The sequence below is a fragment of the Trichomycterus rosablanca genome, chromosome 26 (genome assembly GCF_030014385.1).
Source record: "Trichomycterus rosablanca isolate fTriRos1 chromosome 26, fTriRos1.hap1, whole genome shotgun sequence".
In the NCBI taxonomy this organism is placed as follows: domain Eukaryota; kingdom Metazoa; phylum Chordata; class Actinopteri; order Siluriformes; family Trichomycteridae; genus Trichomycterus; species Trichomycterus rosablanca.
Genome location: NC_086013.1, coordinates 13,638,307 through 13,659,959, shown reverse-complemented (window position 1 = coordinate 13,659,959; position 21,653 = coordinate 13,638,307). Strand labels below are relative to the sequence as shown.

Sequence of the window (21,653 nt, the reverse complement as noted above, 5' to 3'; positions counted from 1 at the left end):
GGTATACCTGCTAGTAAATCACTTAGTTTGCTTTCATATTAGATCTCCTCTCTACTATATTTAGAAGATAAATAATCATTCCACTATCTATAGGTGTGTAACTCACCTACCATATAGATGTACTTTGTGGGTACACAAAGACTTTGTAATGACATAGAAATGTGTTCTGGTACGAGTGTATTAGGTACAGCAGTGTTGTTAGGATTTTTAAACACTTTAATGTTAAAGCACACACTACCATGTCAGTACCATGTTAAAGTCACTGTAGTGCTGAGAATGGTTCACACCAAAGTCTGGACAATGGGGGTCCCATTCCATTGATGAGTGGGGTTGACAGGGTTAGGCATACAGAGCAAAAGACAACAATTAGTCAGTGTATATACATAAGCATCCCATAAGCAATTACATTGCTACATTTTGGTGTAGCTCATAAACTACACAAAGCAGTATAAGAAAGGGTCTGTTAGATTTTGAGGCTTTTAAATTTATTAAATACCAATTAAAACAAGGTTAGTATGCATGGAATCATGGACTTTATAAGGTACTGGGACATTTTAAGTAAAATTTGTCTGCCTAAGCTAAAACCAGGTCATCAATGGATCTTTCAGCCACATTAAATGTGACTTGATTTTAACAATTTTGTTTATGTGAAAGCTGTATGAACAAGAAAATTTGACCTGATGGCTCACTGTCAGCTTTGGTTTGAATTAGTCTATAAAGAATAACAAATAAAATAACATGGCTACTTTTAAATTGTCTGTGGTAGAAAGGCTGACTCTAGCTCCAGTAAATGTATTACTTCCAGCACATTCACGCACAAAGATGGGTAGCTGCACATGTGTCCAGGGTAATAAACTTTAGATTTTTTTTACTTGGTAGCCAGTGCTATGTAAATAGTGTTGTAATTCAACAGATAGACTAGAAAAATAAGTTAAAGTTCCAGCCCACTTAATATTATTTATTAATAAAATAAATAAATTGGTATATTGATTGGTATGGTCACGTCATCTCTTCATGTACCTCATTAAAGGCTCATTTGTGTCACATCTTTGTTCACAGGCAGGACAGAAAGATGATTGGTATCCGTCTGTGTCCATCAGACTCCCAAAAACATGATTAGGCCGCATCATCCTGAACAGGTGCAACACACTCCCAGGATTACAGGACAAAAGAGGACATTCCTCCAAGGATCTTTCATAAAACTCACTTCTTAATTGGCTGCTGGGATAAAAGGCACCGTGTGGGCATTGACCTTAACACTCCTGTCAGTGCAAAGTAAAACATTCTTGAATGCAAAGCCAAAGTGAGAATGGTGCCCGTGACCTGGATACCTCTGACCCGCTTATATCAGACGCGTCTGCACGTAGGACATCCGAGACACACGCAACAGCTTCTGTCGTCTGGCTTTCTTTTGTCGTTGATGTCATTCCCTCCAGGCGTGGGTTCACCAAGAACCTAACCCTTGGATACAGACTAACACATTGCTTAGAGATTTTCGGCTTCCTGTTACACCCACTGTCCTCTACGTCACACTCCATTGCTACCGTATATTTACACGTACACGTAAGATAGGTAGAGATGAGTAGAATGTATTCAACTGACTAATAGTTCTGATTTGGTGGATGGTTCGCGATCAGCACTTGTGGGAGCCATTTGTATGCATCAGACATATTATATTAATAAAAATTTGTTAATATATGACACTCTCTTAGTATAGATAGTGATGATGTAACATTAATGTTTTCGAGGATTTTAAAGTCTTTTTCGAGGATATTTTTTTTCGATCTAAACCATGACCCACTCCAACATGAAATAAGATGTTAAATTGTCTTTTTTGTTAGCATCCCTAGAGATTTGTCAGCAAAGATGTATGTTTGTTTTTATATATCACTCAAACCTAAAGCATAAAAGTTTGTTTTGGAAACAAGAGGCGTGACAACAACTGTGTGTGTATTTGCGAAAAAAGCTCCTCCTTGATGCCCATGTTTAGCCTGTGGGCACGTCTATGCTTCAGGCTGTGAATGTATCTGAAGCATGTCTGTGATATTGTGTGTGTAGTAGACACAAAAAAGAGGAAACACGTCTATTGTTACCAGAACAATTGCTTTCCCATGGAACTGAGATACTTTTTACAGGGTGATGTTTTCGCCCGCTTTTCCAAAACATTTCCTATGAATAAAAGAACTGTTTAAAAAAAACCAAATAAATTATTTATTTATTCATATTTCCAATACCAAAATCAACCTAAGCAGTGACTATTGCTCCAATTAATGTTGATTAGCAAATTATGTAAATCTGGCAACCCTGATTGGAACTGATTTGTTAAATAACCAGTATCACATTTGGCTGGACCTTACACACAGCTCAGGGTTTGATGTACAACCAGCACCAGGTTGTATTTGCTGGGTTGTCATTTCAAATGTCACTCATAATCAAGGGAGCCAGTACAAAATAAAGTGCTCTTTGACAGATCAATGCATTGGACCCTCTGCACTAAGTCTGCTTGGAGCCTTGGAATCCTTAAAACTCTCATACTTCTTAAATTACAGAACAATGGGCTGTGCGATATGTACACAGTTGATGGACATGTGGAGCATATCTGGATTTCGGGCTGGACAGAGACCAATGGATTTGTCCAGCTATCCAGAAATCTCTCAACAGGATTATCACAGACTGTCTGGCTTACACTACACCTCATCATTCTCAGACGCAGAGGACTGCTGTGATGAAACGACGAGTACGAGCTCTTCCTCTGATTACCTTGGAATGGACGACTGACAGTCAGGGATTTATGTGATTATTTATGTTCTATTGCCTGTATTAGCTAAGCCTGTATTTGACAAGGATAAATGAACTGTAAATATTGTTCTGGGCTAATAAGATTATGTTGTCTTTCATGTTCTTACCTTTCATGATCAGATCATTATTTGACAAGTCAAATGTTTACACACACTTTTAAGAGACACGTATGCTTTGGCAGTCTTGGAATTTTAATAATGAGTACTTGATTGTTACTAAATGACAAATATACACTGTTTTTGCATTCACAAATTGGAGTTATTTAATATATTTATTTCATATTTACACTTATCACACACCTAATATTTGATTGTCTTTTAACTCATTGTACTCAATCAGCTATTAGCTTTGATTTACTGACACAGACAGTACACTTGACATATTCCTAAAAAGCTCAGTTTTAGTCATTTCTAAATCATATTTGGGGTGGGTCATTATCCAGTTGGAACAAATAACTGCAGTTATGATTAAACTATTTTGAAATAAACTTTGTTATTGTCTGTAATGTGCCAGTTACAGTGGCATCATAATAGCCCCATCAGGTAGCATAATGCACAACCATTCTTAACAGTAAATACAGTGTTGTTGGGCTGTTGGGTAGCCTAGCGGTTAAGGTATTGGACTAGTAGGTCACTGGTTCAAGCCCCACCACTGCCAGATTGCCACTGTTGGGCCCTTGAGCAAGGTTCTTAACCCTTAGTTGCTTAGACAGTATACTGTCACAATAATGTATGTCGCTTTGGATAAAAGTATCTGCTAAGTGCTAAAAATTTAAATGTAAACTTGACTGTGTGCTGTATCACCAGTGTTCCAATAGCTACTAATTTATGACTGACTTGGTGGTTCTTTCTTTACATCTAAACATCCATCTAAACATTTAGAGAAAAGTTCTCTCAGCACGAGGTGACAGTTTAGGTTTTCTTCCTGACTTGACCTTCACATACTGTGTACATACAGACAGTTGTTCATACAGATACTTAGGACGTGAAGGTGCTTAGACATGGCTCCAAACCACAGCTCTGGTTAGTGCAAATCTGGGATCAGTGTTATGTTCTGATCTTTACTGACCAGCCAAGAGTTTCTTATTATTGTTAGAATGTCTGTGGCTCAGTCCAGTAAATGCAGTAAAAGTTTTGCACTATTTATATGGGCACATGGAAGTCACATGCTTTCATTGATATTATAGAACTTTTTTTGCCATCAAATCAATAAGCTTACAGGAAAAGTTAAGATGGCATGCAGGGAAGTTAAATACCATTATAGAACTTTTTTGTCAGTCCACAATAAACTAATAAAAAAACTCAAATTCTTAAAAGGTTTTTTTAAACAACAAAAAAACTAAATAAATAAAATAAATAAATAATAAAAAAAAACTTAAACACTGCCATGAAATACATGTTCTTTATACATGTTCTTATATTTAAACTTTTTTTACTTTAATGGTGTGATTTCCTGTCAAAATTATTGCTGGAGATGTGATTGCATTCACTCCCACTTGCAAGATCTGTCTTGCTGGTCTGTAAAACCCAAAGAATGTTGCAACGCTTCTCATATGTTAGGAAACTACCTTCCTTCATAGTACAAAGCAGGAAGTGTGCTGGTTTAATCCAGTTTCCTTTGTTTCCTGTCTGTAGAAAATCCATCTGATTTGGTTTAATCCAGTTTTGTTCCACCCTGATTATCATTCACACAATATGATTAGCGTTTAATCATAATCCGACTGACCTCTGCACAGCAAAGGTGTTCAATTAACAGCTAAGCTCCAGGTGAGTTGCCATAGCAGGTAGTGTTGATGTTGTACAGCTGACAGTTGTGTTGACATCTATTTCTTGTTAGTGTTTGTATAGAATTTAATATGTTCTGCTCATGTGCCCAATGGTTTTCTCAAGATACTTTAGACTCATCCTACATTCCAAAATTGTGTCTGCAAAGGCTACTTCAGAGTGCTTCAATATTAATAATTGACTTTATTTATTCATTTATTGTGATTAATTTCTTTAACCTGGTTCATCTGATTAATGTTTTTGGGTTGAAAAAATTATAACAGTAATATGGGTGAGGTAGTGACGCATGGGTTCAAACCTCAACTCCAGTGATCTTGCCATGTTTGTGGGTGTTATCGATTCAAACAAGTATCAGATTATATTATTGGAATGGCACATTAAGCCAATTTTTACATTTACATATCTCCCAGGGTTTGTATGCTCTGAATGAAAATACTCTATGGCCAAAAGTATGTAGACCTGACCATGAGCCTGAAGGACGTCTCAATTCTAAAACAATGGGAATTACTACAGAGTTGCCCTCCCACCTTTAATCTAAAAATATTCACAAGACTTTCAAGTGTGTTCAGTGGAATTTTGCCCTTTCAGTCAAAAGACCATCTGTGAGGTGAGACAGCAATGTTGGATGAGAAGACCTGGCTTGCAATCAACATTCCAGTACATTCCAGTGGTGTTCTATGGGATTGAGGTCACAGCCTCTTTGCAAGCTACTGGAGTTCCTCTGTTCTAGAAGAAGAAGAAGAAGGCCTTTATTTGATATACACTGATCAGCCATAACATTAAAACCACCTCCTTGTTTCTACACTCATTGTCCATTTTATCAGCTCCACTTACCATATAGTAGCACTTTGTAGTTCTACGATTACTGACTGTAGTCCATCTCATTGCTGTTTGAGTTGGTCATCTTCTAGACCTTCATCAGTGGTCACAAGATGCTGCCCATGGGCCACTGTTGGCTGGATATATTGGTTGGTGGAATATTCTCAGTCCAGCAGTGACCGTGAGGTGTTTAAAAACTCCACCAGCATTGCTGTGTCTTATCCACTCTTACCAGCACAACACACGCTAACACACCACCATCATGTCAGTGTCACTGCAGTGCTGAGAATAATCCACCACCCAAATAATACCTGCTCTGGTGTGGTCCTGGGAGAGTCCTGAACATTGAAGAACAGCATGAAAGGGGGCTAACAAAGCATGCAGAGAAACATATGGACTACAGTCAGAAATTAAGTGCTACTATATGGTAAGTGGAGCTGATAACATGGACAGTGTGTGTAGAAACAAGGAGGTGGTTTTAATGTTATGGCTGATCGGTATATATACAAGTGTAACATACAACAAAATTCTATTTCCCCGTATCCCAGCTTGTTTGGAAGCTGGGGTCAGAGTGCAGGGTCAGCCATTGTATGGCACCCCTGGAGCAGAGAGGGTTTGCTCAAGGGCCCAACAGTGGCTGCATGGCAGAGCTGGGATTCGAACTACCTACTAGGCTACCACTGTCCCTAGCACTGTCCCTAACTGGTCAAACCATTTCTTTCTAAACCTTGCTTTGTGCACTTGGACAAAGTCATGCTAGAGAAGAACAGGACTTTCCATAAACTCTTCAGCAAGACCTGCATGAGCATACACACGTGTTCGGGCAGGGAAAGCACTGACATGTGAAAGGCAGGGGTGTCCTGAGGGCAGGACACGGGAGCGCTGACGTAGGAACATTTGGAAATGAGTTAATGACTAAAACATAACTTTGTAGTGAGGGCAGGAGAAAGAGGTACAGAAAGCTGCAGAAAGAGAAAGGGGAGGACAAACGGAAATTCGTCAGGGAAAGTTTTGGATTTGGACAAACCGAGAGCGATTATAAAAGCGCGTTCACGCAGTGCGCGTTCACACAGTGCGCGGTCCCGCACGCAGCTCCAGCGCAAACAGCACCATGCTGCTGAACCCGATCTTCTCCTGCTTCATCTTTTACGGGACACTGTTAGTCCTTAAAATGTACATCATTGCTATCATCACCGGACAAGTTCGCCTGCGGAAAAAGGTAAAACTGTGGACATTTTTTCTCCCCCAGACTTTATTATGTTTGTTTGTTTGTTTATTAGGATTTTAACGTCATGTTTTACACTGTGGTTAGATTCATGACAGGAAACGGTAGTTACTTATTACACAAGGTTCATCAGTTCACAAGGTTATATTGAACACAGTCATGGACAATTTAGTGTCTCCAATTCACCTCACTTGCATGTCTTTGGACTGTGGGAGGAAACCGGAGCACCCGGAATAAACCCACGCAGATACGGGGAGAACATACAAACTCCACACAGAAAGGACCCGGACCTTCTTGCTGTGAGGCGACAGTGCTACCCACTGAGCCACCGTGCTGCTCTGACTTTATTATGATTTTAACTAAAGTGTAATGAGATTTTGGATCATCGCCTTAAAAGGGGTGCATGTCACTGTATCCCACACAGTCCTCACACTTCTTTTTAAAAATGTAACATTTAGCAAAAGCTTAATCTCAGAATGCAAATCTTCTGAAACTGTTGAAAACAAAGATAAAAGAACAGGAGTGTTCTTACGTGACATTTGTACATGTAAAGTTAGTATCCATTTAAATACTTAGTGATGTACTGGATCTTCTCTAAAAGACACATTGGTGAAGTTCATACCACATTCTAGGTGCTGTTACAGACAAGAGATTTCTGTTTTCCTTGAGTCCTGGAGTGGATACAGATGAAGACGAGTCAGACTTGTGGCTGTAAGGGACTAAAATTCAGCACATGGTTTGAAAAGCTGACCTGGGGCTGGTCTGTTTTTGTAGCTAGGCATCATTATTTAGAAGTGAATGCGAGGACCAACAGGACGTCAGTAAAGAGAGCTCAGATGTGGAGTAATGTGGCTTGGGTAGATTAAAACCAGCTAGACATGGCAAGATCTGTTCGAACACTCTGGAGAAGTTCATACCACATTCTAGGTGCTGGTACAGACAAGAACCTAGATTTCTGTCTTCCTTGAGTCCTGGAGTGGATACAGATGAAGACGAGTCAGACTTGTGGCTGTAAGGGACTAAAATTCAGCACAGGGTTTGAAAAGCTAGCCTGGGGCTGGTCTGTTTTTGTTTTTGTAGCTAGGCATCATTATTTAGAAGTGAATGCGAAGACCAACAGGACGTCAGTAAAGAGAGCTCAGATGTGGAGTAATGTGGCTTGGGTAGATTTAACCCAGGTGTGTGGTTATGACAGTAGACATGGCAAGATCTCTTCGAACTCACTGGGGAAGTTCATACCACATTCTAGGTGCTGGTACAGACAAGACCCTAGATCCCTGTCTTCCTTGAGTCCTGGAGTGGATACAGATGAAGACAAGTCAGATATGTGGCTTTAAGGGACTAGAATTCAGCACAGGGTTTGAAAAGCTAGCCTGGGGCTGGTCTGTTTTTGTTTTTGTAGCTAAACATCATTATTTAGAAAATGCGAGGACCAACATGACTCCACTAAAGAGAGCTCAGATGTGGAGATGTGGCTTGGGTAGATTAAAACCAGGTGTGTGGTTATGACAGTAGACATGGCAAGATCTGTTCGAACACTCATTCTAGGTGCTGGTACAGACAAGAGACTAGATTTCTGTCTTCCTTGAGTCCTGGAGTGGATACAGATACAGATGAGTTAGACTGTTAGACTAGTTGTGGCTGGAAGGGACTAAAATCCAGCTTAGGGTTTAAAAAGCTAGCTTCAGACTGGTCTGTTTTTGTAATTAAACATCAATGTTTAGAAGTATATGTGTGCACCAACAGGACGTCTGTAAAGAGAGCTCACATATGGAGCTCAGATGTGGAATAATGTGGCTTGGGTAGATTAAAACCAGGTGTGTGGTATGATAGTAGACATGGAAAGACCTGTTAGTATGGGGTTGTAGAATCCAGTTTTCTGATTGCAAGAGAACGTACAAGAAACAAAAATCTGAGTAGTTTCTATAGAGAGCAGTGAACAGCTGGATTAATAGTATTATTCTTCGAAGTACAGTTTTACCTGTATTTTAACAGTGCAAAGGGGCAAAGTTTATCTGTAGTTGTAGTGGCTGAAAGGTTGGCTGCAAGCAGGGCAACAATCAATCACAGGACACGACTTCCACAGTCACTCACTCATTCAAATGTATGCAGATAATTTATCTTCTGCATGCTTTTGGAAGGTATGAAGAAACTGGAGCATCTGGAGTAAGCTCACTTGGAGAAGGGGCAAATATACAAAACTCCACAGACAGCGAGAAAGCAAGACATCGTCGTTTTTGAAGCAAACTGTGTTTTGAATGCGACAATAGGGGCAAAGTCTATGTTTGTAAGCAGTAAAGATGTGAATGGAGTCAAAGGCTTTCGGTGTTGTGTCTGTTAAACTGTTGGCATCCTTCCTGTCAGACATATTACAAACATTTCAAAGAGGTGAGCAAAAGAAAGCCTTCTCTCCCATCTAAGCACAAACTTAAAAACCTGGAATGTTCCAGACAACTTTGGAACTGGAACTGCATTCTGTGGTCAAAGGAGAAAAAAATACAGACCACAGTCTTGGCATGATATTCACTGTACTGATTTTATGTAGTTTTGCTGGTATTTTGAGTTGCTGATTGTATGTGGTGAACTTTTGTGGCTACAGTTCATGTTTTATGCGATGGTCTGCTTTGCATCAAATTCTTATCATTTTTTTACTGACACTCTGAAGAAGTCAGAGTTAACATGGCCAGTGGGAGCAGGACTGGCTTTAAAATGGACTAATAACACTATTTGTCTTGGACATACCAAGTCATACCAAGTGTTCAGTCAGTCAGAGATCACATTTCAGTCTGGCTGGGTGTCCTTTGTTTTGTGCAATTGAGTGCAATTTTATATTATTCCCAATATCCTGTTAATTCATCTTAACCAACTTCTGTATATACAAAAAAAGATAACAATGTGGCATTTGCACCACCATCACACCACTGATGTTGTCTTGTTTGTGCAGGCTTTTGCCAATTTGGAGGATGCCGAGCGGCATGGAGGTGCGCAGTACTGCCGCACAGACCCGTACGTAGAACGGTGCAGGAGGTAAGCAAATACCAATCTTCAGACTGATGTTTATCAGCTGTGTATAATATGTACAACAAACACTGCAGCAGATATTTGCCTGTGCTATGTGTGGGTGTTACCAGGGTGTCTGTAAATAAATTACATCCCCTACAGGTAAATGCACTGGCTCTCCGACCCCCATTAAAACGTTATTCTAGGTGGCCCCAGGCTAGACTCTGCTTAGAGCACAAAGAACTGATCCCCCCTTTTAGAGCCCTTTCCAATGCCCCTGTATGGAATTTAAAACACTAAAATGCTTAGCATGCTTAAACTGAGAACCTGAGCCAAGCTTTGAATCTGGTCATAATTAGGGTTTGGAAGTGGAGAAGAAATTGCAGGAATTTGTTGTTGTCTGTGTTTACTGGTCTTGTGGATTATATCTTGGTCTGAACTGATTGTACGCCCTATAACTAAAATGTTTCCAAGCAGAACTATGTAGGAATGTATCTAAGGTGCAAAGGACCTATTGGCGCAGCTAAAACCCTTCCTGACTTTCAAAGGAATCTTTAATAGGAAGTGTTCTGTTAACCATACATAAAACCTAAGGAAGCATTTCTAAACAAGTTTCAACAGGCTTAAACTGTAACATATCCACATATATGTCTCAGCTTTCAGCTATTTTGTGATTAAAATACCAGAACTAAAATGAAGCCTGCTTAATCTGACAGCACTGACCATCTGGATTGCAAATGTCAGTAGCGGGGTAGATCCAAGAGACCTAGACTTAACTAGTAATCTTAAGTGTATTGTTTCCTTTCCTAAAAAGAGACATTTTGCACCCTGCAGACATTTTTCATAGAGACACTGTGCTTAGGGTGGGGTTTTTGAAAATAAACTATCAGTTGTTCTCTTGTTTTTGTATGTTGACTTTAGGCCCATTTACTTACCAATGTAGATGCTGCCAAATACTAAATCCTCACATGACTGCCACCAATACAAGAGGTTGAGGCTAGTATGTGCTAACATAACGACACCCTGGTTTATGAGTTGCAATTTACGCAATGTCACTTAGTAGATTAACTCTTTAGCTTACAGATAGCTGAGATTGGCTGGCATCACATGATTAATTGATGCCACAACATCTAGTCAATCTGCTTAACCCTTTGATGCACAACCTGGGTCAAAAGTGACCCAACTGAGTTTTTATTTTCTATATCTTTGCAATAAATTAATTTCATCATTCAAGCTTCCATGAATTTTTCAATTAACTTGTTTTTGATCATCACAAATACTTATTTTAGTTTTATATTTTTTGCTTTTTTAATAAAAATCATTTTTGTATCACTACCCTTCTAATGCACAACATTATGACCCTTATGTATTTACTATGGAATTTGACAGAAACTACTGACATTTGTAAGTGTTTGCAGTCAAAAACGTATTTACTGATCTTTTGAAAGACAACCAAAGATTAGGCTCTTGTATCTTGAATATGTCCAATACTATTTGCTTGCTAGCTGTTTACATATTCTAGTATAGATAGCTTTTATTAGCTAAGACAGCAAATACATGAATAACTGACAAATGTGCATATGAAAATATTCTTGAATGGATGAATATGGGTCATTTTTGACCCCTGTTGTGCATTAGAAGGGGTTTGCTTAGCTTGTGCATCAAAGGGTTAACACTGATTTCATTATAAAATTGAGGAAAGTGATTAGAATAACCCAAAACTACAGTATATTGTTTCAAAAGTGTGTAGACACCTGTCTAAGAGATTGTAAACCATCCTATTCTAAAACCATGGGAATTTATAAGGAGTTGTCCCACTTTGCAGCTATAACAGCCTTTACTCCACATATCTATTCAGTCAGAAAAGAATTGTAAGGTCAGTCACTGATAACGAGGAGGAGGAGGCCCAGCTCACAATCCACGTTCAGTTGGGTTTAGGTCAGGGCTTTGTGCAGGCCATTGGAGTTTCTCTACACCAAACCTGTCAAACCATTTCTTTATGGATCTTGCTTTGTGGAAAAGGCACAGTAATGCTAAGAGGAGGTGTGTGATATCATTTCCAGTCACATAAAAGAACAGTTGTAGAAATCATTAAAATCCCAAGATTGATATGCATATTCCTTACAAATGTATGTAAAATATGAACTTCGCCAGAACATGTTGGTGCATCAGTTCCCGGAAAAAATAGTCATGCACTCACAAGCAGTAAAATTATACAATAAAAACTGTGAGGAAGGAAACCTGAGTTTTTCCTGTCTGTTATAAACGGCATTTAAAAACATGGCATAAAGGAAATATCTACATCATAAAAAGGTGTAGAAATGTGGCATACATTGTATATATCATCCTGACTGAAATTTACTAGAGTCTGATTTCTCTTTGTTAGACCTTAAAAGGAAAAGGTCTGTGTTTTTATTGACTAAATTCCAAGCTCAGTCCATTAAACCTAGCCCCTTTTCCTTCCTAGATATGTCTGCTTTGCATTATCGTCAGGCCAGTTCATTTCCAGCTGTCGTTTCAAAGAAAATCCACCCAGTGTGTTCGCACGCAAATCTGAACTGTTAGGAACAAAATGTTTTAGCTCTAACTTCAAAACAATTTTTAACTTTTATCCACAATGAACTTGTAAATCTAACAAAACTATAAAATGGTGGGACATTTATAGAAAAACCTAAATAAATAAATATGTGGGAAAATGCAGATGCTACCAGTCAGGTGTTCTACATGATACAACTAAGGCATGCGGTAATTAATCAAGATTTAATTGATTTGAATGGATATAATGGCCTTTTACCCATCAGTAAAAACTTAAAAAAATGGGAGAAATCTAACTGACACAGCAGATCTAAGCACTTGTTACACCTTTTGCTGATACAGTCTTGGCTAAGAGGCTAATCATTGCTTAAAAATGTTTTCTTCATCAACCACATTCAAATATGATGAAATAGCAGTTATACCAAGTCTCACCAAGTCTGTGCTTGCAGACTACATTTTTGTGCTGCCCATTTTGGGATACAGTTAGTTTGAATATCTTGAATATCACTTAGTGTAACTTTGTTACTTAACCTTAATGCCCATCAAAGTCATGTAAGCAATATGTATTGTTAAACTGATGTAACCAAAAAAACAAGTAACCAAGAAATCAAGAAAATGAATCCTTGTATAAACAGTATGTATGTATAAACAGTAAATTTATTTTAATTCAGTCAGATTTGTTTTGTCTTTAGCTTTATGTATTAGACTAAAATTAATGTTACATTTAATCTATAGTGAAAACTAGACCAATGATGTCATTTTTTCAGAATCTAGTCTTTACACTGATAAATGGACTCAGTTTGAGCTTGTAAAAATTCCACCATAAGGCACATATGTTGAGCGTAGCATGAAAATGATTCATTACCACGTTACTTTTTTGTAAAGTGAAAGTGCCATCGAATGGTAACAGACATGCTTTCTTTGAGATCTAGTGTTTAGTCAGTGTTTAGATGACGTTAGCAGACACTTAGATATCTGGGCATTGTTTCAAAGGGGCTGAATCACACTCAACCTGCTGATCTTAACCAGATGTTTTTTCATGTGTGTATGCTACCATCACTTTGTAGCATGAAAATGAGGATTTTCATCTTACATCGTATACAATGACTGATCATTCTAAAGCTGTATACGTAAATGCTTACAAAGGGTTGTAATTGTGTTTGTCTTTTTCAGGGTTCATGTTAATGACATGGAAAACATTTTACCCTTTCTGTTCCTGGGTGCCATGTACTCTATGACCGGCCCATCGCTGACGATAGCTCGAGGTCACTTCCTTGTCTTCTTCTTGGGTCGGGTCTTGCACACCGTGGCATACTTGCTCGCTCTGAAAGCGCCAACACGTTCCCTGGCGTACACGATCGCTCAAGTGCCCTGCGTCTCCATGGCTATACAAATACTCATTACTGTGGGATTTTATATGTGAGATTGGACAGTCCTTCAAGAAACTTTACAAGTGTCTGTAATTAATGACCAGGTGGGTCAGGATGTCTTGATGACTGACTGTGATGCTCATAGCTGTGGGTCCGTTGTGAGAAATGTATTAACATTTTACTAATGAGCCATCATGCATTTTAAACTGACATAAAATAGTAAGAGTGGAATGATTTTACATTGCATATGTAAATATGTAGAAGGCAAAAATGTCACATGAAGGTTTGTATCAGACTTAGAATCCTTAAACTGGTGGATCTGAAAGTCCAAATATCTTTAGTCAGTTTACAAAGAATCAAAGAGGATGAGGTGCTTCAGCTGTTACAGCACCACATGGCTGGTGTGAAGACATAAATGTATTAATTATTATTATATGTGCAGATTTGAATACACAGAAGAAGAGTTTTAGTTCTGAACGTTTTCTGAAAAAGTACTGAACCTTTTTCCAATCCAGTCAAAATGTTACAACCTAGCACTGGTTTTCACATCTCATATTTATTTTGCCACTTTTTGTCTGTCTTGCACGATGCAGCTGTAACATGTGCTGAACAAACATTACATATATTATTCTTTTAGTTTAATAATGCTTTATATATTTTATTGTACATCATCAGTTAACTTATTATCTATATTTTATAAAATAAAAATATTATGTTTGTATTTTTGTGTTAACGCTTTAGGCAAGATACTCTTGCCAAAAGTAAAAATAAACATTTTGTAATGAAATAAAAATTGTATCCTGAAGGCTTTGTTTGTAAGAGTGTGTCTGACAGGGTTATGTCATTTTTAATAGATTGAAAAACATATTTAGAGATGGAATGTTAATTGTGAGCCAGGCCTTCAGGTCCATGCCTGACCAATACCTGACCCCCCAAATGTTCTTTTGACAAGGAATGAATAGGCACCACCTTTTACGTACACAAACTCAAAAATTAAAAGCTGTTATAGCTGCAAATAAGGGGTTATTAGCTTATTTATGATTGATATTAATGCTCATTGTTGTGAATTGAAATGTCAGGTGCCCACATTATTTTGGCCATATGTAAACATCCTTTACAAGTGATTGTATAATTTCTTATGTCACTAAATTTTCAAATGTTTCTGTGACTTGTGTGCAACCCTGATTTAAAAACTTTTACAACTATTCTATCTTAGAATTAATTTTCATATCAACTGATATTCAGAGTTTTAACAAAAGCACCCAGATGATAGAAGTAAATAAGGATGAATGGAAGTGTGTGGGCTCGAGTTTGCATGTAAACTTAAGGACTTGCTGGCTAGGAGCGTGCACTGGCCTGCCTCTCATCTCTCAGCTGCTGTCTACGACTGTGTGGATATATGTGCCAGCACACGTTTTCGAAGGCATTTCCATTCATCTAAATGAAGGCTTGTCTTCACACATGCCATTATGTGTATTAGAGTTTGAGTATTATGATTGTGCACTTCAAAGTAAAGGAATTTACCTGACGAAATAAAGAAAAAGAGCACACAGACAGACTGAGCTGCCTTTTGGGTGTACCTGAGATCTGACTGTCTTCACAATGACCCTCCCAAAAACCTTTGGCCTGGTTCACAAGTCGGGGTGTAACTACATCTGTAGATCATGATGAGCCATTCTGTAAAGTGAAGCACATCGTGGCTATTTCTTAATTTAAAAAAAAAAAACTAGACTAAAAACTGTAGTGAAATACTGTTAGGTTTTTCGGAACATAAAAACGTACATTTAATATGGGAAGCGTTCCGGCAATCACCCACGTGCTCCCTTTGTTCAAAATGGCGGCTGCCATGATCTCTTGGCAGAGGTCCTCTAGACCCCCACCTAGGGGGTGGGCGGAGCCTGGGCCTTTTTAGCACATTTCATTGGCTCCAACAGCAGCGGCGGAGGAGGAGCCTAGACTAGTTTAAAAGAAGGGCGGGCTCAGACGCCGGCTCTCTTTCTTGGTGGTTGTGTTTCTAGACTGCAGGAGAAAGGAGCGCCGATTGGCTTAGCTCTGACATATATTCACAGATCATTTTTACACTTAATAAAGTGTTTTAAAGAGTACTTTCTGGACTTCCCGAATGCTTTCTTCAGGACCTTTTGAACTAAAAGATTTATCCTAACAATACACAGAAAATTTTAAAAGAAAATGTGAAGTCATCTGTTCATAAGCTGAAGCATTACAAAATGTTCTTTTTTGCAGTGGTAGTTGTTAAATGATCCACAAGTATTCCATATGACAAATATGCTGTAATAAAGGAAATTAGAAAAAGGGTAGTAACTTTTTGCACTACATGTATTCTATTTCAGTCAAGAAATTCGCCGTGAATGGCACATTGGGGGAGACCGAATCAACCAGAAAGGTGTTTTTCATGGCATTCTAAAACAATCCTGCCATATCAACAGCTAATGGGAACACTGACAGATCCTAACATTATGCAAAACAGCAACTGCTTGGCAGCAATGTTACTAACTGAACTATGAACTTTATTCACGCTACTGTTATATAAGACCACGTTGTTTATTATCAGACCTTAAAATGCTTTCAAAAAATCGCTCAACTTCATCAGGCATCTCTCTGTGTGTATTTTTAGTGATTCAAGTAAATGCAGACATACAGTAAGCACATGTAAGAGAACGAAAGCGAACGAAAAATTACGAAGACACACGAAAGCTTACGAAGGCACACGAAGATGCACATGAAAGATGCACAAACTTGCACGGAGGCACATAGAAACGCACAAAAACACCAACATGCAGAGCAACGAATAAGACAGGCTTGCAGCACGCTATTATTGCTTGGATTTTTTAATCCAGTTTTCAAAACTCCCTTTATTAGCCTGCTTTAGCCAACGATCTGGATGGCTGCGTTTCAATCCACACACAACACAGTGTGCCTGAAATAGTAGCTGGCTGAACTTATTGTATCATACTGCACACGAATCAGAGGCCTGATTAAGCGAGATATGGATATTTTAACCAAATATTTCATATTGAGTCATTGGATGCACGTCTGTAAAAACTTACACTTTATTCAGCTGATTTTGATTATTTTGTTGACTCACATATTTACATTGCAGCACTGATCATTAGCTGTATTTAACAACCTGTTACTGTTATGTTCTTTGCAGTTAAAAAAACAAAAAACAAATCGTGAGACAACAAATAATGCCCTGCTAGAACTATAAAGAGGGAACTGTACAAATAAATATACATCAACACTGCCATCTAGAGTTTAACATAAGCACTGCTTGGACGCCACAGATGAAACCACGTGTTCGAAACAGTAGCTTGAAAGTGTAGCGTTCATCAAACAAAAACTTTTGTTTCATTTTTAGCTGCTATCAGTAGAGTTGTAGAAAAATTTAAATGTTTAAAGCAGATTTCTTGTTTCTGGATGCTTTACTTTCTCACAACGTTACCATCATGCCATACCACCACCAAGCAGCTAACTCATACCATGTAGTTGTTGCCAGGTGAATAAATATGTACATTTTAATAGTGACCGAGTATATGTGTCTGTTAATAAAGCAATAAGCCACTCGAGACCGTGCATTACTGCGATTTTATCATGGGGAAGGATGTCTAAATTGATGCCTAAAACGTCTTTCCCCGTGATAAAATCATAGCAGTAACGCACGGTCTCGAGTGGCTTATTGTTTTTATAAAACGGCAGTCAACATGAAATATAAAATACAACAATGTTCAATTTATAAATGTTTTTATTTACAAAAACACTTACAAAAAGCATTCTTCCGCGAAATCAGGTAGTCCGTTAACAGTGTTGCTAGGCAACATGAGGGCGAACATAACATTCTTAATAAACATTCCTCCACAAACACTATTACACTATTTCTTGGACTAATGATTATGATTACTGTTTATATTAATCTGGACATTTCCATGTATAGTACATGACTTAAAATAGTGTTCAACCAAGTTGGTACTTTTTCTTTTCAGTGGCGTATTAATATGGAATGATGTGAGGCGGTCATAGGTGCAGTATATCGGGGATTTTACAGCGGCTTCGAACGCGGCTCAGCCGATCAGATTTTAGGACCGGAACTATCCGTTTTATAATTTACATTTTAAAATAGATGCTTTTCTGTTTACATTTATAAGCACAACGTTAAAAGAAAGGAGCATTTATTCATCAAAACACAAACGTACAGAATGAGAGCCTCACTGCGCATGCTCGAAACTGACCTACGTGTTTGGCGTAGGGTTCGCAAAGTGCGTAAGGTGCGTTCGTACTTTGCGTACGTATTATTTAAACTATAATTTTCATAAAATTGCCCCTATTTCTGTATGTACAATGCGAAGTATTTAAAAAAACTAGCACTCTTATGTAAGAAATGAAAGAACAACGAAAAAAAATGAGATCCAAGAGAAAGTTTAATCAGGGAGATTGATATACGTTTATGCTAGCTTTAAAACTGGCATCAAGGACACAAAACAAAACCATGGACTAACATGACATGTGGTCTGACATTCGAGTTTCTTTCTTTTTCATCCAAAATCCCTGCCAGATGCATTTTAGGTCCCAAAAAGAGGACGTATGGTCACCCTAGCCTGTTAGCCAGAAGGTTGCTGGTTTAAGCCCCAGATCAGATTTCGAGACAGCCCTAAATTGCTTGGATTGTATTTGGCCACAATTGTAAATGTAAATTGCTTTGGATATAAAACCCATGCTAAATTATGTGCATGATAATCATTTTAATTATGTTTAGCTTTAGTAATAAACCGGTTTAAACGGTTATGTTTATTCACCAGGGCTATTGCTGCCTTCAAGTCGTGTCGGAAATATCGTATTTACGAGATGAGGGCACATGAACGGCAACTCAATGTCGTATTTACCAGTGGGAAACTCGGATTTTTCGATGAGCCCCGAGTTTCCGATGTGGGGGCGTGTCATTAACAAAACGTCATGGCGACTGCCGGTATGGATGCTGCCCCTACAGTAAACGCTAAAAGTTTTGAGCTTATTAGTGGTAGTTTTGCATGTTAAATGTAAAATTCAAGCTTGTATACAAGTTTTGTACACAACGTGCACTTGTTCTGATGAAGAATAGCAACAAAGCTGATCAGAAGAACCCAAAAAGTGTTGCCTCATGAGCAGATATTTTGTGCACAGATATTTTTGTGTTGTTTACGTACATTCATCCAAAATAGAGTTCCTGTTTTTGATTATACAAAAATAAAAGCATTAACAAAAGGAGTTTTGTCATGGCGTCCATTTTTACCCGACCAAAAACCACTTGAACGCACATCATGTCGTAATTACGACCTCCGAACTCGTAAGTAGGAACTTCCGAGGAGGACTTGAAGGCAGCATTAGTTTCACAAGGTCACTCGAACTAGTTTAATCTTAAATGAACACATGTTCCCTTTGTAGGTGCACTAAGCAGGGAGGATAAATAATGGCCGTCTTGCTGTCTGTAGTGTCCTACTTATTCTCCAGAAGAGTAAATGAGATTCAACCATTGACGTTAACAGAAGTGTCGAATCTGCGGCTAGTCAATAATACAAATGAAAACGACACTATTACGCTACACAAATATCAGTTGAGACCGTATAAGCAGTACGTTTAGTGTTATTAAATTATTGCATTGATGCATGGAAACATTTACCAACCTTTTTTAATTCGTTGAATCAGAAGTTCTGTGTATTGATACGTTTACCAGGTGGTTAGCAGCACGGTTCCATGATGGCGGCGCCCGTGAGGAGCAGTGATGTTCCAGTACCGAGCGCTTCTGCTCAACCTGGAGCTGAAAATGTGTATCTACAGTACAGCGTTCTGCTGGATCACCTCATCGGGAATAAAAGACAGATTAAGGAGCTAAACCCGGGGGCTCTGGGTGGAATCCCGAGTCCGCAGAAGACGGAGGAACAGAAGATGATAGAGAGAGGAATGGAGAGCTGTGCATTCAAAGCAACACTAGCATGTGTCGGAGGTGATGCAACGAACACATCTAAATATATAACTGTATAAACTGTATATGAGTTATTTTAATATCATAAATAACCTGTCAAATACTCTCATGTGGTGCAGATAGTACATTCATAGTTCTTCACAATACACTGATGTTATGGCTCAGTGATGGCAGTCTGACACTTTAAACACAGAAATAAGATCTGAATTACAGTATAAATGTATAAATTACATGTATAAAACTGCAATCAGATGATCAATCTGTAGGTGTAGTAAGTTGTGGTGATCAAGTGTAGATTAATGAATAAAAATGACAATCAATTTAAAATAAAATGCACAGCAAAATATTTAATTATTATTTATTAATTAGGATTTTAACGTCATGTTGGTTACATTCATGACAGAAACGATAGTTACAGGTTACACAAGATTCATCTGTTCACAAGTTTAATGTCAAACACAGTCATGGACAATTTTGTATCTCCAGTTCACCTCACTCGCATGTTTTTGGACTGTGGGGAAACCCACACAGACACGGGGAGAACATGCAAACTCCACACAGAAAGGACCCGGACCGCCCAACCTGGAGATCGAACACAGGACCTTTTTGCTGTGAGGCGACAGTGCTACCCACCAAGCCACCGTGTCGCCCCCACAACAAAATAAAATGTTTGAATACTGCATTGTAATTTCTGACGTGGCAACGTTTTAACAAAGCAGCATGTAACAATAAATTAGTCACAGAACAGTTGCATACATGTCCCTTACAAGCCTAAGTAAACTTTTAATTTCAATTCTGTACATCTATTCCTATTAAAACATGATTTAAAAACTGATATATCAACAGGGAAGAATTGTTTATTGCAATTGTTTATTTTTGGGCAGTCACCAGTCAAGGTTTTTGTAATTGTGGCAGGCCTGTGTATCTTTAATTGTTTTTTTTTTTTTTTCTCTTTGCAGGTTTTGTGTTAGGAGGAGCGTTTGGAGTCTTCACTGCAGGCATCGACACAAATGTCGGGTTTGATCCCAAGGATCCGCTGAAGACTCCCACAGCAAGAGAGGTGTTGAGAGACATGGGTCAGAGAGGAATGTCCTACGCCAAAAACTTTGCTATAGTTGGTGCTATGTTCTCATGTACAGAGTGCATCATTGAATCAGTAAGTTTTACGATTTGAGATGTTTATCCCTCAACATGTAAGAAAGCCTTTGCTCCATTTTAAAGTTTTGTCACTGATTATGAAGCCCCAAGTTTAATTTACACTAACTTTTGTTTTGCAGCATCGTGGTAAATCAGACTGGAAGAATGCCGTGTATAGTGGCTGTATTACTGGAGGTGCAATTGGATTCAGAGGTAAACTTCATACCACACTTTAAAATAGGTCGAATTGTTGTCTGCATTTTAATTACCTGATTGTTGTTCCTTAGCTGGTCTGAAGGCTGGAGTTCTGGGCTGTGGAGGATTTGCTGCTTTCTCCGCTGCTATTGAGTATTACCTGCGATGATCAGTGGCTTCAGCAAATGGTCTCAATCGCAATCTGGATGCACAAGAACTCGCCCAGCAGGGATCAGTGTTGGAATATAAGACTTTTGTTTGTTCTTGATTTTGTCAGGCTTTACTAGCTTGTCAAATGATTTGAAATTGTTCTCATGAAGAACCAACTTGCTAATCCGGTTTCCTAAACTGGACGGTGTAATGTGCTTTAGAAGTCTGGACATTTGGACTTTATAAAATATATAAAGCAGTTGTAAAATGTAATATGGAAACATCAATTCAAAACATTCTCATATTTAAATGCAGTCAGAGGAGTAATCAGGTAAATAAATCTAAGCGAATCCTGTTATTAATATGCTTGTTAATGTGTTTAGAGTGCATTTGTCCCAAAATATTTAATTTAAGGTCATCTAATTTTTTGTGTATATAATCATATAAATAAATAAAATATATAGTAGGAAATCATTATGGAGTTATATTTACCTGTTCATTTTATACTTTTAAAATAGTCTACAAATAAAATTGTATACAGACCTTAAGGTAAGCAATTGATAGTAGCTTAATAAAAACCATTAACGAAATTTAACGATATTTAACAACTGGATGTGTTTGAAAGAGAGCGAGCTGAATGGGACATTAGTATGGTAAACACTAAT

The 21,653-nt window shown here is 38.3% G+C and overlaps 2 protein-coding genes across 2 annotated transcripts; both read left to right on the top strand.

The window, feature by feature from the left end:
• Positions 1 to 6,512: 6,512 nt before the first annotated feature.
• Positions 6,513 to 14,202, top strand: ptges (prostaglandin E synthase). The gene is made up of 3 exons (XM_062988952.1): positions 6,513 to 6,621; positions 9,572 to 9,654; positions 13,336 to 14,202. The coding sequence occupies exons 1-3, from the start codon at positions 6,514 to 6,516 to the stop codon at positions 13,583 to 13,585; spliced, it is 441 nt and encodes a 146-aa protein (XP_062845022.1). The 5' UTR covers position 6,513; the 3' UTR covers positions 13,586 to 14,202.
• Positions 14,203 to 19,269: 5,067 nt separating this feature from the next.
• On the top strand, positions 19,270 to 21,449 carry timm22 (translocase of inner mitochondrial membrane 22 homolog (yeast)). Its single transcript, XM_062988869.1, has 4 exons — positions 19,270 to 19,527; positions 20,466 to 20,662; positions 20,784 to 20,856; positions 20,931 to 21,449. The coding sequence occupies exons 1-4, from the start codon at positions 19,278 to 19,280 to the stop codon at positions 21,005 to 21,007; spliced, it is 597 nt and encodes a 198-aa protein (XP_062844939.1). The 5' UTR covers positions 19,270 to 19,277; the 3' UTR covers positions 21,008 to 21,449.
• Positions 21,450 to 21,653: the final 204 nt, after the last annotated feature.